Genomic DNA, 20,671 nt, shown 5'->3' on the forward strand with positions numbered 1-20,671 from the left:
CTGACCCCTGCTAAGCCGATGCAATCAGAGACTGGGCTTACCGGCTTGCCGCGTTCTTCACGCCGGGGTCTGGTGCTGCCTGATTGCCTGGGGAGACAATTTGTGTCGATGTACCCTAAAAAGACAGTTTTGCAATACCCAGATGAGGGAGGATACCTGATTTTTTTCCAATTTCTCCTCCCCCCTAGGAGAACTAATAAAGGGAAAGTGGGCTGAGGAAGACCTCAGGGGAGCTGAGGGCGGCTTTGGGCAGAGGAGAAGCAGAAGGTGTCTATTGGCAGGGGGGGACACCCCTGCACACCAAGGCAGCAGTGGACAGCAGAGCTACACCCTGCCTTGCTAACAGCCGGGTGCCGTGGGGTGATGTGTCTGACGGTGGCACCTCGGGGTGTCCCTGCCCCACCCCAGGGCTCCTGCCGCCTGCAGCCTCCCACGGCCAAAGGCTCGGGCTCCTCAGTGCAAAGCCCGGCTGGGGGCTGGCTGCAGCCAGAGGACAGATTAGTTGGGTTAAAAGATCTGTATTTTTTTAAATATCAAGAACCTTAAACTGTGGGTCGCTAGAGCCACACGCTTCCTTCCCGCGTGCTTTTTCTGAGCTCCCCACACCGAATGGCGCAAATGTATTCATACAGCGGGCGACTGAATAACCAAGGCAACATAAAAGAAAGCAGATTCAATGTATTCATAAATCACTACAGAACAGGACCAGGCCATTGCAGTGTAGCACGAGTGGGTTTTTCTTTCCCCTTTTCCCTCCTGTCTTCTACAATTTCGGTATTCAAGTTTTAATCCTGCAGTATGTATTTCTTTGCTCTGATACTTCAATGTTGGGACGGCTAAACCTTTGAATTATTAACATGCTGAGCATTTTGATCCTTTTATAAAACAAGAATGAGGATTAAGTGTTTCTCACAGCACTGCTGTTGCAGCACTCAGCACAGATTCCTAGAGGCTGATGTTGCAGTAGGAGCCAAGTTGCTCTGTAGCAAAACATCCCGCAGGACTTTGGTGGGTAGGAAACCACCGAGCCGATCACCTGCAAGTGCCTTTCTCTCTGCAAAAGCACATCGGTGTGCTCCATGAGAGAGACGGACGAGATTTGGAATTTGCTTTTCTTTAATGAGCATGCAAATAGGCAGGAAGCAGCAAATGTTGTGCTTGCTTTCCTGTGAATGCATGGCACCGAACCCTGCAGCACCCTGCTCTGCCTCGGCTGGATCTGTCCTTCACTAGGAGGTTTGTTGAGGTTTTCCTGGAGGGTGAGGGCATCACAGATTGCCCTGGCAGGGTTTGTGGGGGCAAAGTGGGCAGTCCAGCCCTGTCATCTGCTGGGTCAGAGCTGCTGCTGCCTGCTTGAGGTTTTGCAGCACCATGCATGGTCATGACCGTGAGGTCTGACCAGCACCATGACCCTAACCAACAGCAATGTTTTGTAAAGGCTTTTTTTCCCTATCTTAGATTATTCTTCTGTCCTTTTTTGGAGGGGTGGAAGTAAGACACAAACGTTTCCAGCTCATGCAGGTACAATGAGGCAAACAGGTCCCTAAGGATGGGAGGTGACCCAGAAATCCCGTTAACTTCACCCGTGGCTTTGTGCATTGAACCGGTCTAGAAATCCAGTTTGTGCTAGTGGTTTGGCAATGCAGGTAGACGTAGAGGGTTTCCTGCAGGCAAAGGCGAGCCTGGAGAGAGCTGTGCTCCTCTGAGGCTGCGATGACGTTTGTCTGCTTTCTGAAAAGCTTTGCCATGACAGGTTTGGCAGTGACATGTGAGCTGTTAGCGCTGGGAGACAGAAAACATCTCTGTAAACTGCTCCTTTGATGAAGCTCTTACATGAGCCTTCTCCTGCACTAGGATCCTTACTGCTTCAAATGGGTCCGGTCCCTGCTAATGAATCACCTCCTCCGCACGAGGAGGGTTTGATCAGACATCACAGGGGAGATCATCGAGGCCTAAACCGAACATTTGCTATTCCATTAGTTAAAGCTCATAATGCTGAGTATTTCAAAGTAGTACACTGTTCCCTCAAGGATTTCTATTGCCAAACCAGGCAACCCACAGAGAAATCTCCACGTGCAGAGTGCCTCCCTGATTTTTCCTTCTTGATTGCTTGGTTACCTTTCCTCCTGTTGCAAGTCCCAAGCAGAACAGAGCAGGGCTAAGCTCCCTGTCTCAGGGCTTCCCAGCTTTGGGAAAAAAACATCAGCCATTTGGATTTCCTATGAGTAGCCTGTATAACATTTCCTGGGATGGCGCTTTTGTGAAATCCAGATGCTGTTGCTTTTTGGTGGGATTTTTTTTTTTAACTATAAAAGGATTCCAAAGATTTTGCTACCAGCTCACTTGGGGGAGGAGAGGAAAGCTCAAATGGGCATGTTTTATCTTGCAAACCCTTGAGCATCACCATAAGTGCTGGGGGTTATGTTAATTTTGTTCTGCCCAAAGCAGGTTCACACTTCACCCTTAGGCCAGGCAAGTTGTTTATCGACTTCCATGGTCCATGTTCCCCTTTTCCTCCTCGTGTAGCACAGTGCATTGACTTCCCAGCTGGCTGCTCATGCCAGCCTCCATTGCTTCCCCCTCCGCTCTCCCACCATCACCTTCATGCTTAGTTAAGGCCTTAATGAGAAAAGAAGGGGAGAGAGCAGCAGTTCCCTCTGCAGAGGTGTTGTGCTGGGTGTTCGGGCATGCCGAGATGAGCAGCATTGCTGTGTGTTCCCATGGGTGCATCACTTGAATCTGGGTTAAACCTGGATGGTGGCTCAGGGAGTTTTGCATCACAGAGGTCAGTGGCAGGATCCGGCAGGATCCAGCAGCATCTCCCAGCACAGCCTGTGTGCTGTCACATTGGGATCTGGCTGATCCCAGGTTCTCGGTTGTGCTGGGAAAGGCTGCATGCTGCTGCTGCTGCAGGTTGCGTAGCTGCAGTGGATGCTGCTGAGATGGCAAGGGGAAAATGTGGATTCAGCAAAAACTAAGTAGCACACAGCATTAAAAATTCACAAAGGCTTCTCTGATACCCAGTCTCCCGGGGGAGAGTTTTAATGAGCTGCAGCAGGGCTGGGTGAGAGTGGGGGGACCCTGCCCCAGCACTGCACTGGGAAACAGCCCCCATGCACTGGTCACCCCCATCAGTGTATGCGTTTATGGTACTCAGTTTTCAATGGAAAACTGCACCAGAGGGTTTTTCTCTTTTTGTGCTTAGCAACTCGATGAGAACCTAGTCAGGTTTGCTGTGGAAAAGTAAAATAAAAATGGAGAGGCTGTTGTCAGTGTTCAGGGGGAAAGGATTAAACTGAAAGAAAACCTGAAATACTCTGGGGCTGGGATTTTCAGATGTTCCTTTGAAAGCTTTTTTAAGAAGAGATGCCAGGTGACCCCATTTTCCCCTGAGAAAAAAAGCTCAAGCAACTTGCAGGCATTTTCCCAATGGCTTTGTCCTTCAAAGACTTTTCTGCCTTATCTTAGATTTATGCAAGTTAAAAAGGGCTGGGCTGAACCGCAGAGCCCCAGAGCCAGTGGCCGGGATGCTGGGGCCGGGGGCTGAAAGGACCTGCCTGGGAGATGCTGAGGTGGAGAAGGGTCACGAGGGGCTTCAGAGCAAGAGTCTGGAGTTGGTACACAACTTTCCCTCTGCCTTTTGTGCCAATACTAATGGGTTTTGGCTGCTTTTGCAGTTAAATCCTGAGTGGAGCACAGTGAGTGGGTGCTTTGCGGATGCTCTGCCTCAGCCTTTTGCAGTGCTGTGACCTACTTGTTAAACCAGTGCCCCTTTGGCACGGGGCGGGGGTAGGTTTTCGTTGTGCAGCTCAACGCTGCGGTGACTGTCATCCTTATTTTATTAGTCTTTTGTTTAAATTTATATTTCGTCTTCTGTACTTTATTCTCTACAGCATGGGGCATTGTGGAAAAACACAGCAATATATCTTGCCCTTCTCTTAAAACCAAAAAGCCTGATAAGAGTCCTGTGGGTTTTTTTTCCTAACCTACTTTTGAAATGAACAATTACAAAAAATAAACAGAAAAGATATTAATGCTACAGCTTTGTTAAAAGCTGGTTGCAGAAGTATGTGATTAAAGATGTGCTTGTTTAATTTGCTGGAGCAGAAAATTGTATTTAGGGTTTTTTTTCTTTGCAATCTTTCAGAGCAGATGGGCCTTCCCTGCAGGACTGCTCTGCTTCTGGGCTGCTCAGCTGGTTTGCTGAAGCAAACAGCTGAAAGAGTGTGGAAAAGATCTGCATTGTGTGCTTGAGGGATGTTAAATACCTCTGACAGGGCTGAGACACCCATCCTGCCCTGGACAAATAGCTGGAGACACTGAGCATAGGGCTTACATTTTTTTTTCTGAGAAAATAAATGAGAAATGCAGAAGCTTAGTAAGCTGGAGCATAAAATTAAGAGCAATTGTAATGGATTGAGCTGCTCTCTACGGGCAGCGCTGGAGACCCGCAGGAGCATCCCACGAAGAAGGACCGCTCTGGCTCTCATTTATACCATGTCCCGAAGCAAAGATTACCCCAAAAAAGAAGGTTTTGGAGGAGATTCAGCTGTTGGCAAAGGAGTTTCTCAAAGAGGGACCAGCAAACATGAGCAGTAATTTGGTTTAGAGCCTGAAACTTTTTTCAGTGGGAATTCTGAGAAAAAATACATTTGTGTTGCAAGAGATCAGCGTTGTAGGCTTCTGCCTGGGCTTCACAGTTCAGGGGATAAGACGAGAAAGTAAGTTATTAATTATGAGGGTTCTGATTTGCTATTCAAGGACCTGTTCAGTCCTGGCACAAGGAGCTGGATGTCCTCTGCGCTGCAAATGATAATGCGGCAGGGTAACTTTTTCTGCCTTCTGAGAATGCAAATGAGGTATCTGCTTTTCGAGTTAGTTTAATTTGCTGCCTTCATCTCCGCGCAGCTTGTTAGCCGAATGGAAAACTGTTGATGCTGCCAACGCAATCTGGATATTGTTTCATGGGACCAGAGAAAACGATGAGTTTGTAGAGCTCTAATCTGTGGTAATTTGCTGCTAATTTGTCAACAGTCGACAGCTCCAGCCATGATGCCATTGCCTTCCCCTTAGTGGTGGTGGCAAAAGGTCATCTATAGCAGTGCTTTTCCTCTGCTGCGAGCCCAGAATAATGCTTATTTTACAAGGGCAAAACAAATTCACAGTGTAACTGTTACCGGTGCCAGAAAGCAGGTGAGGTTTGAGACTTGCCCGTGGCTTGGTGGCTTGTTCCTGACCAGGGGAGACCCCTCTGTCCCACAGGGACCAGGTGCAGCCACTGCACTCCCTGGGCTGGTTTGGGCTCTTGCACGAAACCCTTCAATTAGGCTGAAATGTAACTTCTGCTATTGCAGATCAGGAAATCAAACAAGATGTTCCAGTTGCATTCATTGCAATTTTTTTAATGGAGCACTCTGCTTCCCTAGGAAGGCCCAGAGCTGAAACGCTGCCCATAGCTCCTGCCCAGGCTGTCCCTGGGAGTAGAGCAGCAGCAGCCCCCGTGGGGCAGCTCCCCGAGCAGCTGGACGCAGCACCGACTCTGCTGTTGCAGCCGGGCTGCATCCAGATTGAGCGTGGTGCTGCAAGCCCTGCCAAGCACAGCCTAAACCCCAGGGGGGGTCCTCTCCCTGCCTTGTCCTGGCCACACCAGGACCATGCTTTTGGGATGCAACACCATGCATTTTCATAATTTTTTCCTCTTTTGCTCAAACACCTCTTTCTTTCCCTTTTTGGAAGCCAGTGCTGGGTATAATGAGCTGAAAAAAGTGCAAACCCTACCCCAGCCCTCTGAAATACTCATCTGCACTTTAGAGGAGAAAAAGCAAGTGAGAATGACTGGCTAATGAGGAGCAGAGGAGGATTAGGGCTGTTTGGTGCCTGTTTCTGAGAAATCTGGATTTAATAGGCTATTGCAGATCCAGGGTGTTCTGGAGCTGGTAGCGTTGGCCTCTGCTTCAGCTTGATTGAAACTATCCAATATATCAACCCAGATGCACCTTTTTTTTTTTTTTTTTAATGTTTCTGCCCAAGTTTAATGATCAAGTTTGAAAACTTCTGTGCTGGCAGTCTGTCTGGAGCTGATGGTTCCCAAAGGTTTCAGCTAACGCATTCCCAGCTGGGGCACGGCGCAAAATCCCGTACGTTGCCTTTCTACATCTGCTTTCTGAGTTGTCCTCAAGCAGAAGCAGGGATGTTAGTTTGGTGGAGGAGGTCAGTATGATGCCAGTATCTTCCCTTCTTGCTCCTCAAGTGAAATCACACCCCAATTTGGACAATATCGCGGTTTTAGAAAAAGTGGCAATGTGCAGCCTTCCTCAGCAGGGTTGCTGTGGGTCTGCGACCCCACAGGGGGTCTCTGCTGTAGCCTGCTCTGCTGCAAGCACAGTTCCTGTGGTCCTCTTCCCTCCCTCATCCAAGAGCTGCCTGGTTTCCTGCTCTTTTGGGAGTGAGAGGGCCCTGTACAGCCTGCCATGTTTTTTAGGAACATGTGAGACGTTACTGTCAACAAGCAACGGTGTTTCCCCACGTGATTTGAATGAAGGTGAAGAACCTGCTACCTAAAATGTTCTTCCTCCTCTCTTTCCTGTTCACCCTGGACATGCATCTGCTGCCGCTTTCCAAGGAGGCTGAGAGCTGGGTGAGCAAATCTGGATTTGCTGCTGGTCTCAATGCACAGAGCTGTGGGGCTCCTTGTCTTTGAGCTGTTCCCTAAACCCGTGGGATACGTAGTGCATCCGACAGCTGCCCCAGAGCTGCTGTGCCCATGCTGTGGCTGCTCCAGCTATTCCCTGGGCATATAAATTGTGCTCTCCTGGTCTGGCTGGGTGCAGGAGGGAGCTGTAATTTTCAGCAAAATTAAGCTTTTGGCTGCCCTCCCGGAGATGGAAATGGAGTGACCTGATGAGCTTCAGAAGTGCTATTTTGACTTGTCCCTGCAAAGGAACCCAGGGTTCCCTCTACTGTGGAGGGTAGCAGTAGGTCAGGCACCGATGTACGTGTGTCATCTGTCCTCAGCCACCCTGGAGACAAGGGACTCTGCAATATGTTACCCGTGGTAGCTTCTCAGAGGCGTTTTGTTCAGATAAAGTGCAGGTAACGTGGAGTTCAGGAAGGCATGAGCTCCCTTAGGCCCCATCTCATTGTTGCAGGAGACTTGAAGGAGAACACACTGAGTGCTGCTGTGGTTTTTCTTCTCTGCCCATCACCCCAAGCTTTCTGCCTTCCAGCAGAGCCAGTGTGATGCATCTGGAGAGGACCATGACACGGCAGCAGTAAGAGCTTTGCAGCAGCCTGAAAACATACGTAGCTTTTGATAAGCATGGGGGAGAATTGCAAAAATGTCTCCCAAAGAAACCCGCTCCTCTGCTTTGATGGTGACGGAGCTCAGTTCCAGATTTAAATCTCTCTCTGATTCCCAGGCCACCTCTATTGTGCATACAAAGAAATACTTAACCTTGAAGGGAATTATGTATAACACTGTGGTTTGCTGCTGCACAGAAGTTAACTCTTCCTTGCATAGGAAATGGCAGCTATACTATTTAATATTTCAATGGGTATCCAAATAAATACTGGGGCTTTGTCCCAGTATTTATTTTTGTGTATTTCTCATGGTTTGCTATACTTCCTGCGCAGAATCATTGTTTTTAGGGCACTATAGGGTGCAGGTTCTGTTCTATTTTAGCGAGGTCTCCTTGGGAGAATTTTGCCTTAAATAGAAGGAGGAAGTTTTGAAGTCAGGATTTACAGCTTTGGGATTGCTGGAGCACAGGTTGGTCTTGTGTTAATGACAAGCTGTGCTGTCTCTGTGTTTTATTTCCCTTTTAGATCAAACACTTAGAGAGGCTGTCAGTAGCTCATGTGCTTTGACTGCGGGTTCTGTAGCGAAGGGCTTGCTGGGGTTTTTGAAATGCAGCATTTCAGGAAGGTGAGTGAAGAAGGGATCTGCAACAAGGCAGTAGAGGCAAGAAACAGAAATTTTTGGGGTCAAATGGTAGGGATCAAAAGTTAATGACACTGCAGCCTCTTCTCTACATAAAATTTCCTCTAAACCAGAAAACTTAGTTTTGTACGACTGTATCTGCAATGTCATTGTGTGTAACGCCCGAAGAGTTCCACAAGAAAAAGAAGGTGGGAAGTGGGAAGGGAAGGTGCTGAAGGCATTTCAGTGGAGAAGAAAGACAATGTTTGGGACAACAGGGAAAGATGGGGCTCAGTAACGGGGGAGGGAGCAAGGCAGGTGTTTGAATGTGGAGAATCAAAGCCTTTGGGAGAAAGAACAGGGCTGTTTGGGTCAGGAGGTGCAAGCTTCCCAGGAACATGCTGCTCGCGCTTGTGTAACCCGCAGGGGAAACGGTCTGAACGGGCAAATAAATCAAAGGTGCTAAAAAGCTATGGTTGTTTAAAGTCAGCCAGCCATTTAATAGCACCCAATATAAAGGAGGCAGGCTGAGGCCAGTAAGATGAAAAATAACTGGGAGGCAGTGGCAGCTGTATGTCTGGAGCTAAGCTGGCTCTGCTGATGGCTGCAACAGCTTGGAAACGGAGATCTCCAGAGCGGGGAGAGGGAAGAAAGCAGGGAGAAGGTGTGTCCCCAGTTTCTTAATATTTCTTTATTTATTATATGCAATATATTCCCGGTATTGAGTCCTGGGTGCTGCTTTGTGCTACCATGCTGACTAGTGAATACCCGTGATGCGCATCCATCTGGGCTGCCTCCCGTTCGGCCCCTCTCGGCTGCCCAGGCTGGAGCTCAAGGGCAGGCATCGAGAGTGCAGGTATTGCCTCCTAACATGAGCTGTTTGTCAGGAGGTCACTTTTTGCAAGCCACGGCTTCTTTTCCTGAATGTTTTCCTGCTAGTCTGCCCCGAGCTAGACCAACGCGTTAATGTACAAAGTGTCCCGGGGGCCCGATCACCGTTGGTTTTCATGAATTATTACAGAGCAGCAACACGTGGAGGGGGCTGACTTGGTATTTTCCTTGTGCTGCTACAGATCTGAAGCAAATGTATGGAAATCAGCCCTTGACATTCGTTTTCTTTTTAAATTGCAAGAAAAGAGCTCTAATTAGTGAGAGAAAAATGTTCCCTCCTCCTGTTTTCTGTAGGAAAAAGGTGGATCGAGAAAACTTTGGGGACTAGTGGCACCTCTGAATCCTTTTCAAAATATTTGGGTATTTTTTGTTACAGCCTCTATTAAGCAGCAATTGCATTGAACCTGGCCAGGATATTTGCACCCTGGGGAAGATTTCTCCCAACATTTTATTTATAAGGAACTAGGAATTTCTTTGGAATGCATTTCTAAATACCTGTGATAAAACATCCAGAGTCAATATATTAGGTGAGTGTGGAAAAAACCAACATTTAAATCAGCTCATTACAGCAGGGTGAGTATTATCTGGGAAACTGAAAAAAAAATAGTGTCTTCAAAAAGACAGTGGGAGAAAATGTGCTATATCACTCCTGCATGTCTCCCTGCCTACCGGCCTACAGCTGATATCTATCTATAGCTGCTATGAAAAATTATTTCAAAATTACTTCTAATTCTAGGATGACAAAAGGCTTGATTTGATGATAAAAGCTGAGCAGGTTGGGGAAAAATCTGGCATGTTAAATGGACACTGCTGGATGGTGGGAATGAGGTGCAAGTTTCTGACTACAGGGGAAATCCCCAACTTTTCCCCAGGCCAAGTCCCACAGGGAAGATTGCCAGCATCGTCTGCTTGGTACATGCAGTATTACCCATCACCCTGGACAAGAACCAGGCTGTAAATCCTTTCTCAATGTCTTATGCTGACTGATGCGGTCATTTTGAAATGAAAGTCGCTTTCTCCCCATTTTTGATGGAAATGAAGAAGTTAACCCTGGCACAAAAAGGACCCTTGGTCCTGCTGTATCAGTGTCTGGCAAGGATTTTGCATGTGCACTGGTTCCAGCTGTACTACAAAACCCCATCATCCGCTGCAAAGCAGAAAGGAAAAAACCAAAATGGGCCAAATATTTTGTTTGATGAACTCTATGCTTTGATACAGGGAGATGTACATTCAAATTACCAAAGAAGAGCTGATCTTTATTACTGGGGTGAATGGCTTGGGGGGGATATTGCCTGGCTTCTTAAGAGATGTTCTTTCATTTGCTACGTGCAACTTACACCTCTGCGCGGCCTCGTCTGAGCACAGGAAGGAAAGATGTCCTGGAAAGATAAAAATCCCAAAAGTTTGGATTAACACTAGGCAAAAAGGCGAAGGTGATGCTGACAGCAGACCTGCACGTGGCATGTGCCTCTGGGTTGTAGAGCGCGTGCGGAGCCTGCCCCGGAGCGAGGGAGCTGCAGGGGGGTCACCGGCAGGAGATGGGAGACACCACCCCGAAACTGCGTTATTGGCAAGAAGACAAAGGAGGGGATCTTGCCCAGTACACAGAAGAGCATTTATCAGGTGTTTTCCAACGAGTTCAGCAAGCAAAATCCCAGCTCCTGAAGTTCAATCCCTGGCTTTGTCTGTATGGGAAACTGTCATCTTCTGTGCCAGCCTTTGCGTTTCAGTGCCAGCATCAGCCAGTCGGTCCCATCAGCAATCCCAGTTGGCATTAAGAAACGCACAGGAGCATTTCAAAGAGAGATTATTAGCTGTGACAGAAACATTGATCTGTCTCTCAGGTTATCCGTGTGGATTGCCTGGAGTGGTGCCAACCCTGGTGAAAATGTCTGGGCTAGGCATTAGTTAACTTTTTTTTTAAAAAAAAAAGGTGATTTTGGAGTCATTCTGTAAATTCCTTTCACTATAAAATGACTATAATTGTAGCAATTTCATTTTTCTCGATGTGTGCTCCATGTCATCAGCAAAGACATGTGCAGGGGCTCCATGCCAGCGGCATCCCTGTGAGGTGCCACCAGAACACGGGCTGTGCTTCTCACGCAGAGCTCCTGTGGCTTAGCAGCTTCAGCCGAAGCTGGGGGTGAATCACCAGGCCTGCGCCCAGCTAAGCCCAATTGCCCCCGAAATAACGCTGATACTGGAGTCAAAGTGGGAGGATGGGTCTCATCTGCCTGCCATGTGCGGGTGCCTTCGGGAGCGGGCTGGGAGCTGCGGTGACTGCACCCCCACTTCGGCCACTGTGAAGGTCCGTCACCCAGCAGGTCTATGGACCTGGACGTAATTTTTCCTAACAGCTCAGGACTGAAAGTTCAAGCCCATATCCTGCTTAATTGAAATGAATAAAGCTGCTCCCGCTGACTTCCCAGGGGCTGGATGAAGGGTCCAGGGTAGCAGGCACTCCGTGTTCTCGCTGGCTCATGTATTGGCACACACCCGCCCCAAAGAAAGAAGAAAAACATCCAGTTGTCATTTTTACTCAGAGGGCCACAATAAAATCCAATTTGCTTACCCGTAGCTCTGTTGGCGCTTGCCCACTGAGTGAGGCTTGAAGCGTTTTAGAGCTCATAGAGTAATAAAAATAAGTAATGAAAAATATTCATAATATAGCTAGGAAATATATGAGCAGTCTCAACCTGAGGTAATTGGAAATGGATTTAGCAGACTCAGGCTCAGAACAGTGACCTTATTTTGTAGATGCTTTAAGCTATTTGTATTGCTGAGTGAATTTCCAAGAACGCAGCCATCAGATTTCCTATATTTTGGATGATTTATGATCTTAGTTTGCTTTTTCCCCTGGCTGTGTTAGCGAGTGAGAACAGTCTGATTGTGTGAGGCAGGAGGCGTAAAAGCCGCCTCTGGACTCCTCAGATTTTCATGATGGCAAATGGAGCAATAATACAATCCCAGTTGGGGCTTTCTGGTCTTCTCTGTTATATCCTTCTCTCTTTAGTTAGTTTTAACTTTGATAACTCTGTTTGGCTGGTAATTTGCTTTGGTCTTTGCCTGTGATGGAATTATTTTTAAAAATGAGAATAAAATGAAGATAGCTTTTTCAGGAAGAAATGGTGGTGGGATGGCTGAGACCTGATTATCTCTTTTCTCAGCCCATCAGCGCCAATGTAGGCGATTCCTAGTTGGTGGCATTGGTCCTCGCTGCCAGCTTCGGTGTTGACTTCAAGTACTGGGTTTAATTGGGAGAGCGGGTGAGTAGGTGGAAGTAGGTTGCCTGCCTTTAACGTGGCCATCCAGATGAAGAAGTCACCAAGGTTTCTCTAGATTTTAAAAGTGATGGAAGCTCTATTTTGTTTAGTGAGATTTGGTGAGGAATCTCCATTTTTCTATTATCTTTCCTATTAAAAGTAGCTACCTAGGGTTGAAGTGCCCCCCAGACAAGCTGCTACGGGGAAGGGTATGGGTGAAGTTGAACCATCTGATTGATGCTGCCACTCCGGTATGATGACTGCCAGTTCATTTGGAGAACTCATATCTCTCAAGCCCAGGAGCTTTCAGCAAAAAGCAGGTTTCTGGAAGCCTTATCCGTTATTTGGCAAGTGCAGACACTTCTGCTTTCAGAAAAAGCTTGCTTTCCTGTGACTTTCCTGATAAGGCTGCTCCTGGAGCACAGCATCTCCATCAGCCCTTATCGCAGCACCCACTGGCAGGTTGACCCGGTGTCGGTTGTGGTCAATTCTCCTCGGCCAGGATTTTCTTACCAGTTTAATTTTAACTGCCAAATCCCAGCCCGGTCTGCTTCCTCTTATCGCCCGAGTTCCCCAAAGGCTTCCTTGCCTGCCGGGCTCCAGCAAGCCGTGGCTTTCAGGCTGTTTCACAATTATAGATATGCAGCTCAAGGATTATCTCGTTACTCTGGAAGGCTTTTGCTTTGTGTGTTTGCAGACAAGTATTCCAGCTTGTATTAAATAACGATCAGCTTTAAGCTGCCTGGTACTTTGTGGTGGTGTTTGTTGGGGGCTGAAAGTCTCGAGCATTGTTTACAAGTAAAATTCAGACTTTAATTCAAATTCCTGCCAGGGGTCAACTAGTTCTGTGGGGGTTCCAAACAGCAAAAATGAAATAAAATTTCCTGTCACCTCCTCGTTCTCTAGATCCTTTGCTCATCCTCTATTATGTTGGGCTGTTAAGTGCCAGCAAAAATTGGGGGTATGTTGGTTTTCAGCCACCTGACTTGTCACGGTGGTTAGTACCTGCCTCCCTGGTCTCACCTGCGGCTCCTGAGGCTGCGACACCGGGGTCAGAGCAGCATTTGGCGGGGGGCTGAAACACCGATGTGTCAGAGCCCACGGTGAAAATGTGGCTGGCATGCATTACTCAAAAGAAATCAAGCAAGGCTAAAATGAAAGAGACAGGTTCTAAGATATAAACTAAGTAGAGGGAAAAGATACTTCTTTTCTCCTTAAACTTAGAAACACTTTTGTGCCTTTCAGAGGTGAGAAAACTGTAAATTCAGATTAAAGGACTCTTCTGAAAAAAAAATCACTTCATTTTACAGTTTCTCTTTCCTAGTGAGTTGATTTATGTGACTTTCCCGGGAATTTAATTCTGCCTGCCTTCTATGTGGAAGGACAGTTTCGAGGTGAACAAGTGCTGATTTAAGGTTTACAGGGAAAGTGTACTGTGTATAAAGAACTGTTCGGCCCTCATGGAATAGAAATGCCATTATCCTTTTGATCTTGTTGCTTGCAGACATATATTCATTGCCAGTCAGGATGAGAAGAAACCAAACCTTGATCTTGGCTTGGATACTGTGTAAACAGGAGTGCTGGGGGGGAACTTCTCATCCAGTTGTGCAACATGCAGAAGTGGAGATGGATGGGGTGGATGGGGCTTTTGCTCTGGGCACAGTCTTTTTATCTGCTTCAGCAAAAGAGTGTCACCACCGGGTTAGCCTCCAGGTGACACTGGTGGGATGCTTCCAGCAAAAGTTAGGGGTGCTTTAGTTTTCTTTAGTTTCAGAAACAGAGGGCAGGTCTGGGACCCATCCTTTGAGCTGTGCATTGGTATTCTGCACCCTGCCTGCTGCAAAGAGCTCACGTTTGGGGGAAGGAACGCAGGAAAACAATATAGCAGCTGGGCGCATTGTGGTGCTCTGGAAACGATACCCTTTTCACCCAGTGTTGCTGCAGATTTTGTTCTCCTGCTGTGTTCCTTTTGTAATTGCCAATTAAATAGGCATCTTAGACCCCATTTATCACTGGTCTAAATTCGTCTGTGTCAGGGAAGAGAAACTGGGTTAGCATTTGGCAATGCGGGTATGTTTTAGGAACAGCAGACTGATTTAGTTTGGGGAAGAAATATTGATGTGCACGTGGTAAGTTGGCTAATTTTTGCTCTAGCATCATTTCCTGAAAGAGAAGCAACAGGGTTCATAATTGATTTGATTAAATAATAAATGGTACATTCTCCTACTGCAAAGTAGGCAGCCTTTCCAGTCTATGAATCTTCTGTGGGTACAAATGGAAAGACTCTAAATAATACGTGATCTGGGGTAGTTATTCCCCCCTAGGCACTGCTGCACACCAGAGCAGTGTCAGTGGCTCAAATGTGAAACTAGAGGTAAATTAATTTCTTTAAAGTTTCGTTTGTCTCCCTCCTGTTACTTTATTGCTGAACTTCACAGGAGCTTTCTCCAGACTTTCTCGCTTCCAGCTGTGGTTTTAAAGACGTGCTGTACCTGTCCACAGCGCACAAAGGCTCCAGATTTAGCAGCTGAGTGTGAGCCTTTGTCACATCACCAGCAAAAGTTGCAAAGGAGTCCTGATATCCCCTTGTGTATTGATTTCATAATTCTTTTCTTTCTGGGTCATTTGAGTAGGCTGTAATAATGCCACTATTAAAATAATACTGGGGCCAATATATAAAATAACATGCAAAGTGTAAGGCCAGATTTTCCAACCTGCATGTTGTTTTTCCATCCACGAGCTGAGTCCAGAGGCACTTCCCAATAGGCACTGACTATCTGCAGGGCTTCTTGGTGCAGTTGGAGGTGAGGCTGCTGAAGTGCCAGTGAACTTCTGGCCAGAGCTGGTATCAAAATAAATGTTTAAGGATGAGCTTGGAGCTTACCGCTGAAATGATAACAAGTTCCACTCTAGGTGCCCAGGAGAACATAATTAAACCTCTGTCTTGTGACTCCTTCGTAGGCTGGTGGGTTTGCCAGAAGGCAGGCAGCAAGCTGTAGCCCGTATGGCCAGGCAGATGGATTTTGTGCGTCATCAGGTCCCTTCAGAAGTAAAAGCACAACATTAAGGTGACACAGCCCTTGTATGTTTAAACAGTTGGCAACTGAAGCAAGATGTATCATGTTATGCTTGATAGCTGCTGTTTTGCGTTTCTGTCCAGAGCTGGGCCGTGCACTGCGTTGGAAAAGACGTTGGATAGAGATGGCAAAAGATATTGCTGGGTCTGTTGTTAATTCCAGCCCTGGGTCTTTTCCTATCTGTTATATGTCCATTAATGAGCATCCTCCCTCATTTGAACATAGGGTAGACAAAACGGTCCATAATTTCTTAATGTTTTAAGTTTTAGGATGAAGCTTGCAGGCTTTTCCGCTTTAGGCTTGAGTCATGCTTTGGGTTAATAGCCCAGCTGGTCACTAATGGCCAGTGCATCCATACCCAGGAGCAACATGCCTTCACCTGGCTCCAGTGCTTCCAGAGCTGCCCGGTCCCACCCTGTGGCCAGTGAGATCTTCACTGGTTGAGGGCCAGTTCTGCAGAAGCACTTGGAGATAATGTTGGTCGGATTCTTGAAATCTGAATATAACTCTCGATTTTCAGTCTTGCCCCTCACCTTGCCAGTTCCCTAACGGCGGCTGTGTTGCTGTTTGCAGATGATGGGAAGCTGTCCCTGGAGGAGTTCCAGGCCTTCTTTTCCGATGGGACGCTCAATGAAGAAGAACTTGAGAAGCTCTTTCATACCATTGACTCGGACAACACCAAGTAAGTTCCCCATGCTGACGCCTGTTTCACAGAGTCTTTGGATCGCGGCGTTAGTGTGCAGCAGCCGTGCTGCTCCGGAGAGCTGAGCTCTGCAGGAGCCCCAGAGGTGCAGCTTGCTTTGCAAAACTTTGCAGAATCTCCATTTTTGCTTGGTTTGTATCTCGTTGTGACGGCCGCTATGACTTCTTTTGCATTGGTGGTTTTTTTTCTAGGCCATTTGCTTTAATGCAACCTGATCTTCATGGCATCTGAAATGATACTTAATTTTACCCATGAGGGCATTTAAATGGCCCTTCAGCTTTTCCACTTTGTCTAAACGGTTTGCTGTGCTGTAAAAGGCAACTGTGTGAAGCTCTGTAAATGTAGTTCTACCCAGTTATTTTCACCGCAACAAACGAGAATGATTTATGGTCTTTTTGTGATGCCTCTGTATCCCTTCACTTGGACCATGCCTGCTTCACCTCCCATTCAAAATATCCCCTGGAAAGCAGTGATTGCTCTAGCACAGAACAGAAACAAGCCCCCTTCTCTTCAAAGGGAAGTTCAGCTGCACAGGGGCCAGCCCAAGCCCTGCAGCCACTGCTGTATGTGCTTTGCCTCTGCTCCGAGCCCAGCAGCCTGATGTGGCTGTGCTTCTGCCCGCACACAGCCGGGGCAAGGGGACGGACCCGCCAGCAGTGCTGCACGCTCTGTGTCACCGCTGCAACAGAAGCGGGGGGAAATGATGGCAGAGGAGGGCTCCAGGCGTGCTTTGGTTTGACATTACATCAAAGCTGAAGTTAAATACAGCACCTGACTGCTCTTGCTAAGAATCAAGCTTTTGCAGGCTGTGTCAAGCCATCAAATTAAAGTGACAATCTCGTTAACAGCTGATGTTTCCTTCCCCTCTGTCTGCCTTTCCCATCTCTCCCTCTGTTCCCCCTCTGCCCACCTTTGCCTTTGGTGGAGGCTGAGGTGTTTGTGAGCCCGGCAAGTGCCTGGCACTGGCAGTGTTTGACATAGGCACAAAGCCGCGGGGTCCAGGGGACCCCAGTGGGATCCCGCCTGCCAGCAGGTAGTGATGGTGCTGGGCACTGGCACAAAGGACACATCCCACTGGTGGGTTTTCTCTTTCCAAGAGGACTCCATCTTCAAAAGCCTGAGTAGTTTAGGCTGTTTGGAAATGCAAATGAAAGCCAGCTTTGAAACATATTCCAGTGTGACTCCTATTCCTCTGGAGAGAAAAAAGATCTGTCCAAAAAGCAGATAAAAAGAGAATCCCATTTCAAATGAAAAGTCTTGCAGCAAGTGCTTAAAAAAATAATAGTCTGGTTAATTACGAAGCCTTCCGGCAGCAGGTGGATGGAGTCTTGCCTGTGTGAGAGGTGCATGCTTTGCCACCCATCCAAAAGATCCCCTGGAAAGCAGTGATGGCTCTAGAGTGCACTGGCACCGAAGCAGCAGGTGTAAAACTCATGAACCCGGTCCAGAGGTGGCTGCTGCAAGCAAAGTACACGTGAGGTTTCTCCAAATCCCGTCTTTCCAATGTGTGTGCTTCCCAAAGTTTATTCTGAGGTCAGAAATGCCACAAAGACCAGGTTGGTATATACTCTGCACTGAATCAAAGGAACTTTAGTGATCTTGTTACTAAAATTAGCTGGGAATGACCCATCCCTTCTAGTGGTTCCCCTTCAATAGACACTAGATGCTGGCTTACGGTGGGTGTATTTATTGAGCTCCAGGTGATGCTCCGAGGTGGGTCTCCATAGACTCCGGGGCTCTCTGCCTCTGTTCTGAAATAATTCATAGCATTGTCTGAGCTTATCAACTTTCATCTGGCCTTTGAAAGGACGCAGATGGTTGTTGTGTAAACCAGGGGGTGTGGGGGTCAGGGTATGGAGGTTTCTTCTGGCCCTCTTGAAATGGGAAATTGGATTGCAGCCCACTTTTGGCGTGGGGGTTGTGGAGAATCTGCAGCTTGCTCCGAGCCTTAGCAAGGGATGTCTTCTAAACTGAACAGAGAGAAGATGTGCCATCTCTAAATGTCACGCAACAGTGCTGCCGGCAAGAGGGGCCTTGCTGAGCAGCTCCCGAGAGTGGCAAGAGTTCCCACAATTTGGACGTATTTTTCTTTTTCCGAGCTGGCTTGATGCAGTCATCAATACCCGTTAGGGACCGATGCTTGTACAGAGCCGTGTAGCATCTGCTGTTCTTGGCTGGAAGGAAAAGCAATGAGTTGGTCACCCTTCCAAGTTAAATCCTTGCATGAAGTTGGCACTCGCTTATTGATTTGGAAAGCGTAGACACCTACAGCAAATTTACCAAGTTGGGGGAAGAAAATACTCCTTAGGGTTTTTTATCTGCAAGAGCTCTCTCAGTCTCCAGAAAACCTATTCCAGAGCTGGGCTTCTTTCTGCAAAAGTGCTTTTCGCTGTGAAACGAGCAGTTTGCTTGACTGCAGTCTTGCATCTAGTGCAGTCCTTCAGGTGGTGCATGCGCTCTCCACCTTGCCCTGCCCTTTGTTCGTCACCCAGTGCATCGGCGGCTTTCGGGGAGGTTGGGCAGGGGGGATGCTGCCTCCAGCCCCTGCCTGCCCAAGCACCAGGGTTGCAGTTTTGAGTGGTGCTGCTTCCACCAAGTAAGAGGAGTGGAGTGGAGCTTTCATTTTCCCTTTTACAGGGGAACATAGGAACAATATTCAATTTAGCTTTCCAAAATGCTTTTATTTTTATTAACAATATTAACTTTAGCTTTCCAAAATTATTTGCTCTTTGATAGGAGTTTATTTTTAAGGCTGTTTTTTGATATTCCATTTTACCTCTGTGTTTTTTTCATATGGCCCATCATGTTTGTGTAGTGTGCAAAACAAAGTTTGCTGTTGAAATTACATTACAGCTAGAGCAGAAAACAAAGAAAATTATGTTCCTGCTGATTATTAGTAGCTGCTGTTACCAGCCCAATTACAAAATGTTGATTCAATTTCCTGGAGTATTTTTAGGAGCAGGGAACTGCCTTACTGAAGTAGATTCTCGAGTTGCTTTAGTGGGAAGACAGTGGAAAGGAGAAAAGTGGAGCAGGGGACTGGGAAGATGAAGTTGGTTGCAGATGCAGGAGTAGCTGGGCTGCTGCGGGGAGTCAGTGGTGATGTGCCAAGGCTGGAGGAGCGCGTGCTTCTCTCTCGGGCATCACAGTCCCTCAGTGAAACACCTCATTTGTGGTGAGGAGGGTGCTGAACTGAGATACCCCAGTATAGCCTGGGGGCATTAATGAGTCTCATTCTTTCTTCTGGACTGCTTAGGAAGTATTTCTAGGAGGTTAGGGATGTGGTGTGGTGGGCATGGGCTCCAAACACTCTCCACGGGGTTTTATTACTGGGTATCTCCACAAAAGAACCTGCCATCCATGGTTTGAGTCCCATCGTCACTGGTTATTTCATCTGGCAGCAGGAACGTGCAAAATCTGCCACGTATTTCACTTGTTTTTTGGCAAAATTATATTCATAAACCTGCTGTTGCTTAAAAATTATGATCAAGTGGCATCTTGTTCTCCATTGCTCACTCTGGCTGCCCTCCTTCCCTCCTCCCAACTGAAGCAGGAGGCAACAGCAAGATGTTGCTATGTGGTTTGTCACTATTGGGTTTAGCTGCTATTTCAGGAGGTTTCAGCAGTGCTTTATGGGGAGCTGCCTGAAGTTTAATGGGGAGGTAATGATATGTTACTATTAATGTCAATGCTACTGGAACTGCAAAAATTATATGTGTGCTATATAGACACACAAATTTATATATATGTGTGTATATATATATGTATGGTTTAGTGGCAGAACAGGGCTTTAGAAAGCATCAGATTGATGTTCACCTGGGAAACCCTGTTATATTTTCTTACTTTTTCTAATGAGATATATTGATTTTAAAAAGTCATTGCAAATGGAAAGTCAAACAAGTTTTAAAAACATGACTGTGATACTGGATGAAACTTGCTTTGCCTGACCCACAGTTCCCATCTTCTCCCAGCTCCCTGGGCCAGTGCTCACACCCACTCTGCATCCCCTCGGCAGGAAAGAACACCTCTCGGTCCTTGTGAAAGCAAGGAGGAGGTCAGATGTGGCTGCTGGCCAAACAGATTTAATAATGGCAGAGGATTTTAAGAAGTCTTTTTCTCTCTTGTACATGTTTTGTAGCTGCAGAGGACAGCCCTTTGGGGAGAGATCTGCTCGCTGGAGCAGGACTTCTCTGATGAGCTGTATAGGTCCATTCACAAGGAGCCAAGAACATGGCATTAGCATTCTGCTGCTCTGTCGTTTGTTATCTCTTCGTTAGGCTTATAGCTATTCTTTTAATTACTTTATCTGCACAGACACATCCCCCCACAAGTGAGCTCTTGTCTCCAGTGGCAAACACTAGAAAAGGTTGGAATGTGCATGTAGGACAATTAAGAGAAGCGGTATCTCTTCTCAGAAGCCCTTCACAGCTTCCCCAGAATGTCATTTCTGCCAGAGGACTGTGACAAATGGAGAACTGAGGACGATCAGGCTCGTGCCGCCTTCAGCAGCGAGCCACCTCCTGCCTGTCGTGGTGGCGGATGGATGGGAAAATTGGTCTGGTACCTTTGGATGCTGAACAATGTCCTTCTTGGGAACATGGAGCCACCTTCCCTGACCCCTCAGCTGCTCAGCTGCCACAGGGAGATGTACTATAGGTCAGAGTTATCTGGGGGCACTTTGGGATGCAGGGATGTAGTAGGGTATGGTCAGGGCAGCTACCAACCCAAGTGCTGTGTGTGACCCCAGAGCTAGGGGAGGCACGGTGGCGCCCGAAGCAGGTAACGATGCTGATGAGCTTCTCTGCCTTGTGCTAATTAG

At 47.3% G+C, this 20,671-nt stretch overlaps 1 protein-coding gene across 6 annotated transcripts in view; it reads left to right on the forward strand.

The window, feature by feature from the left end:
- Positions 1–20,671, forward strand: part of NECAB2 (N-terminal EF-hand calcium binding protein 2) — an 87,869-nt gene that overhangs the window by 29,618 nt on the left and 37,580 nt on the right. For all 6 annotated transcript variants that reach the window (XM_037409527.1, XM_037409525.1, XM_037409523.1 and 3 more), the window contains one exon: positions 15,723–15,831. Coding sequence is in view for 5 of the 6 variants with exons in the window: in XM_037409525.1 (XP_037265422.1) it covers positions 15,723–15,831 (109 nt within the window). In the remaining variant the exon portion in view is untranslated. The remainder of the gene's footprint in view (positions 1–15,722; positions 15,832–20,671) is intronic.

The sequence above is a fragment of the Falco rusticolus genome, chromosome 15 (assembly GCF_015220075.1).
Source record: "Falco rusticolus isolate bFalRus1 chromosome 15, bFalRus1.pri, whole genome shotgun sequence".
Taxonomy (NCBI): Eukaryota; Metazoa; Chordata; class Aves; order Falconiformes; family Falconidae; genus Falco; species Falco rusticolus.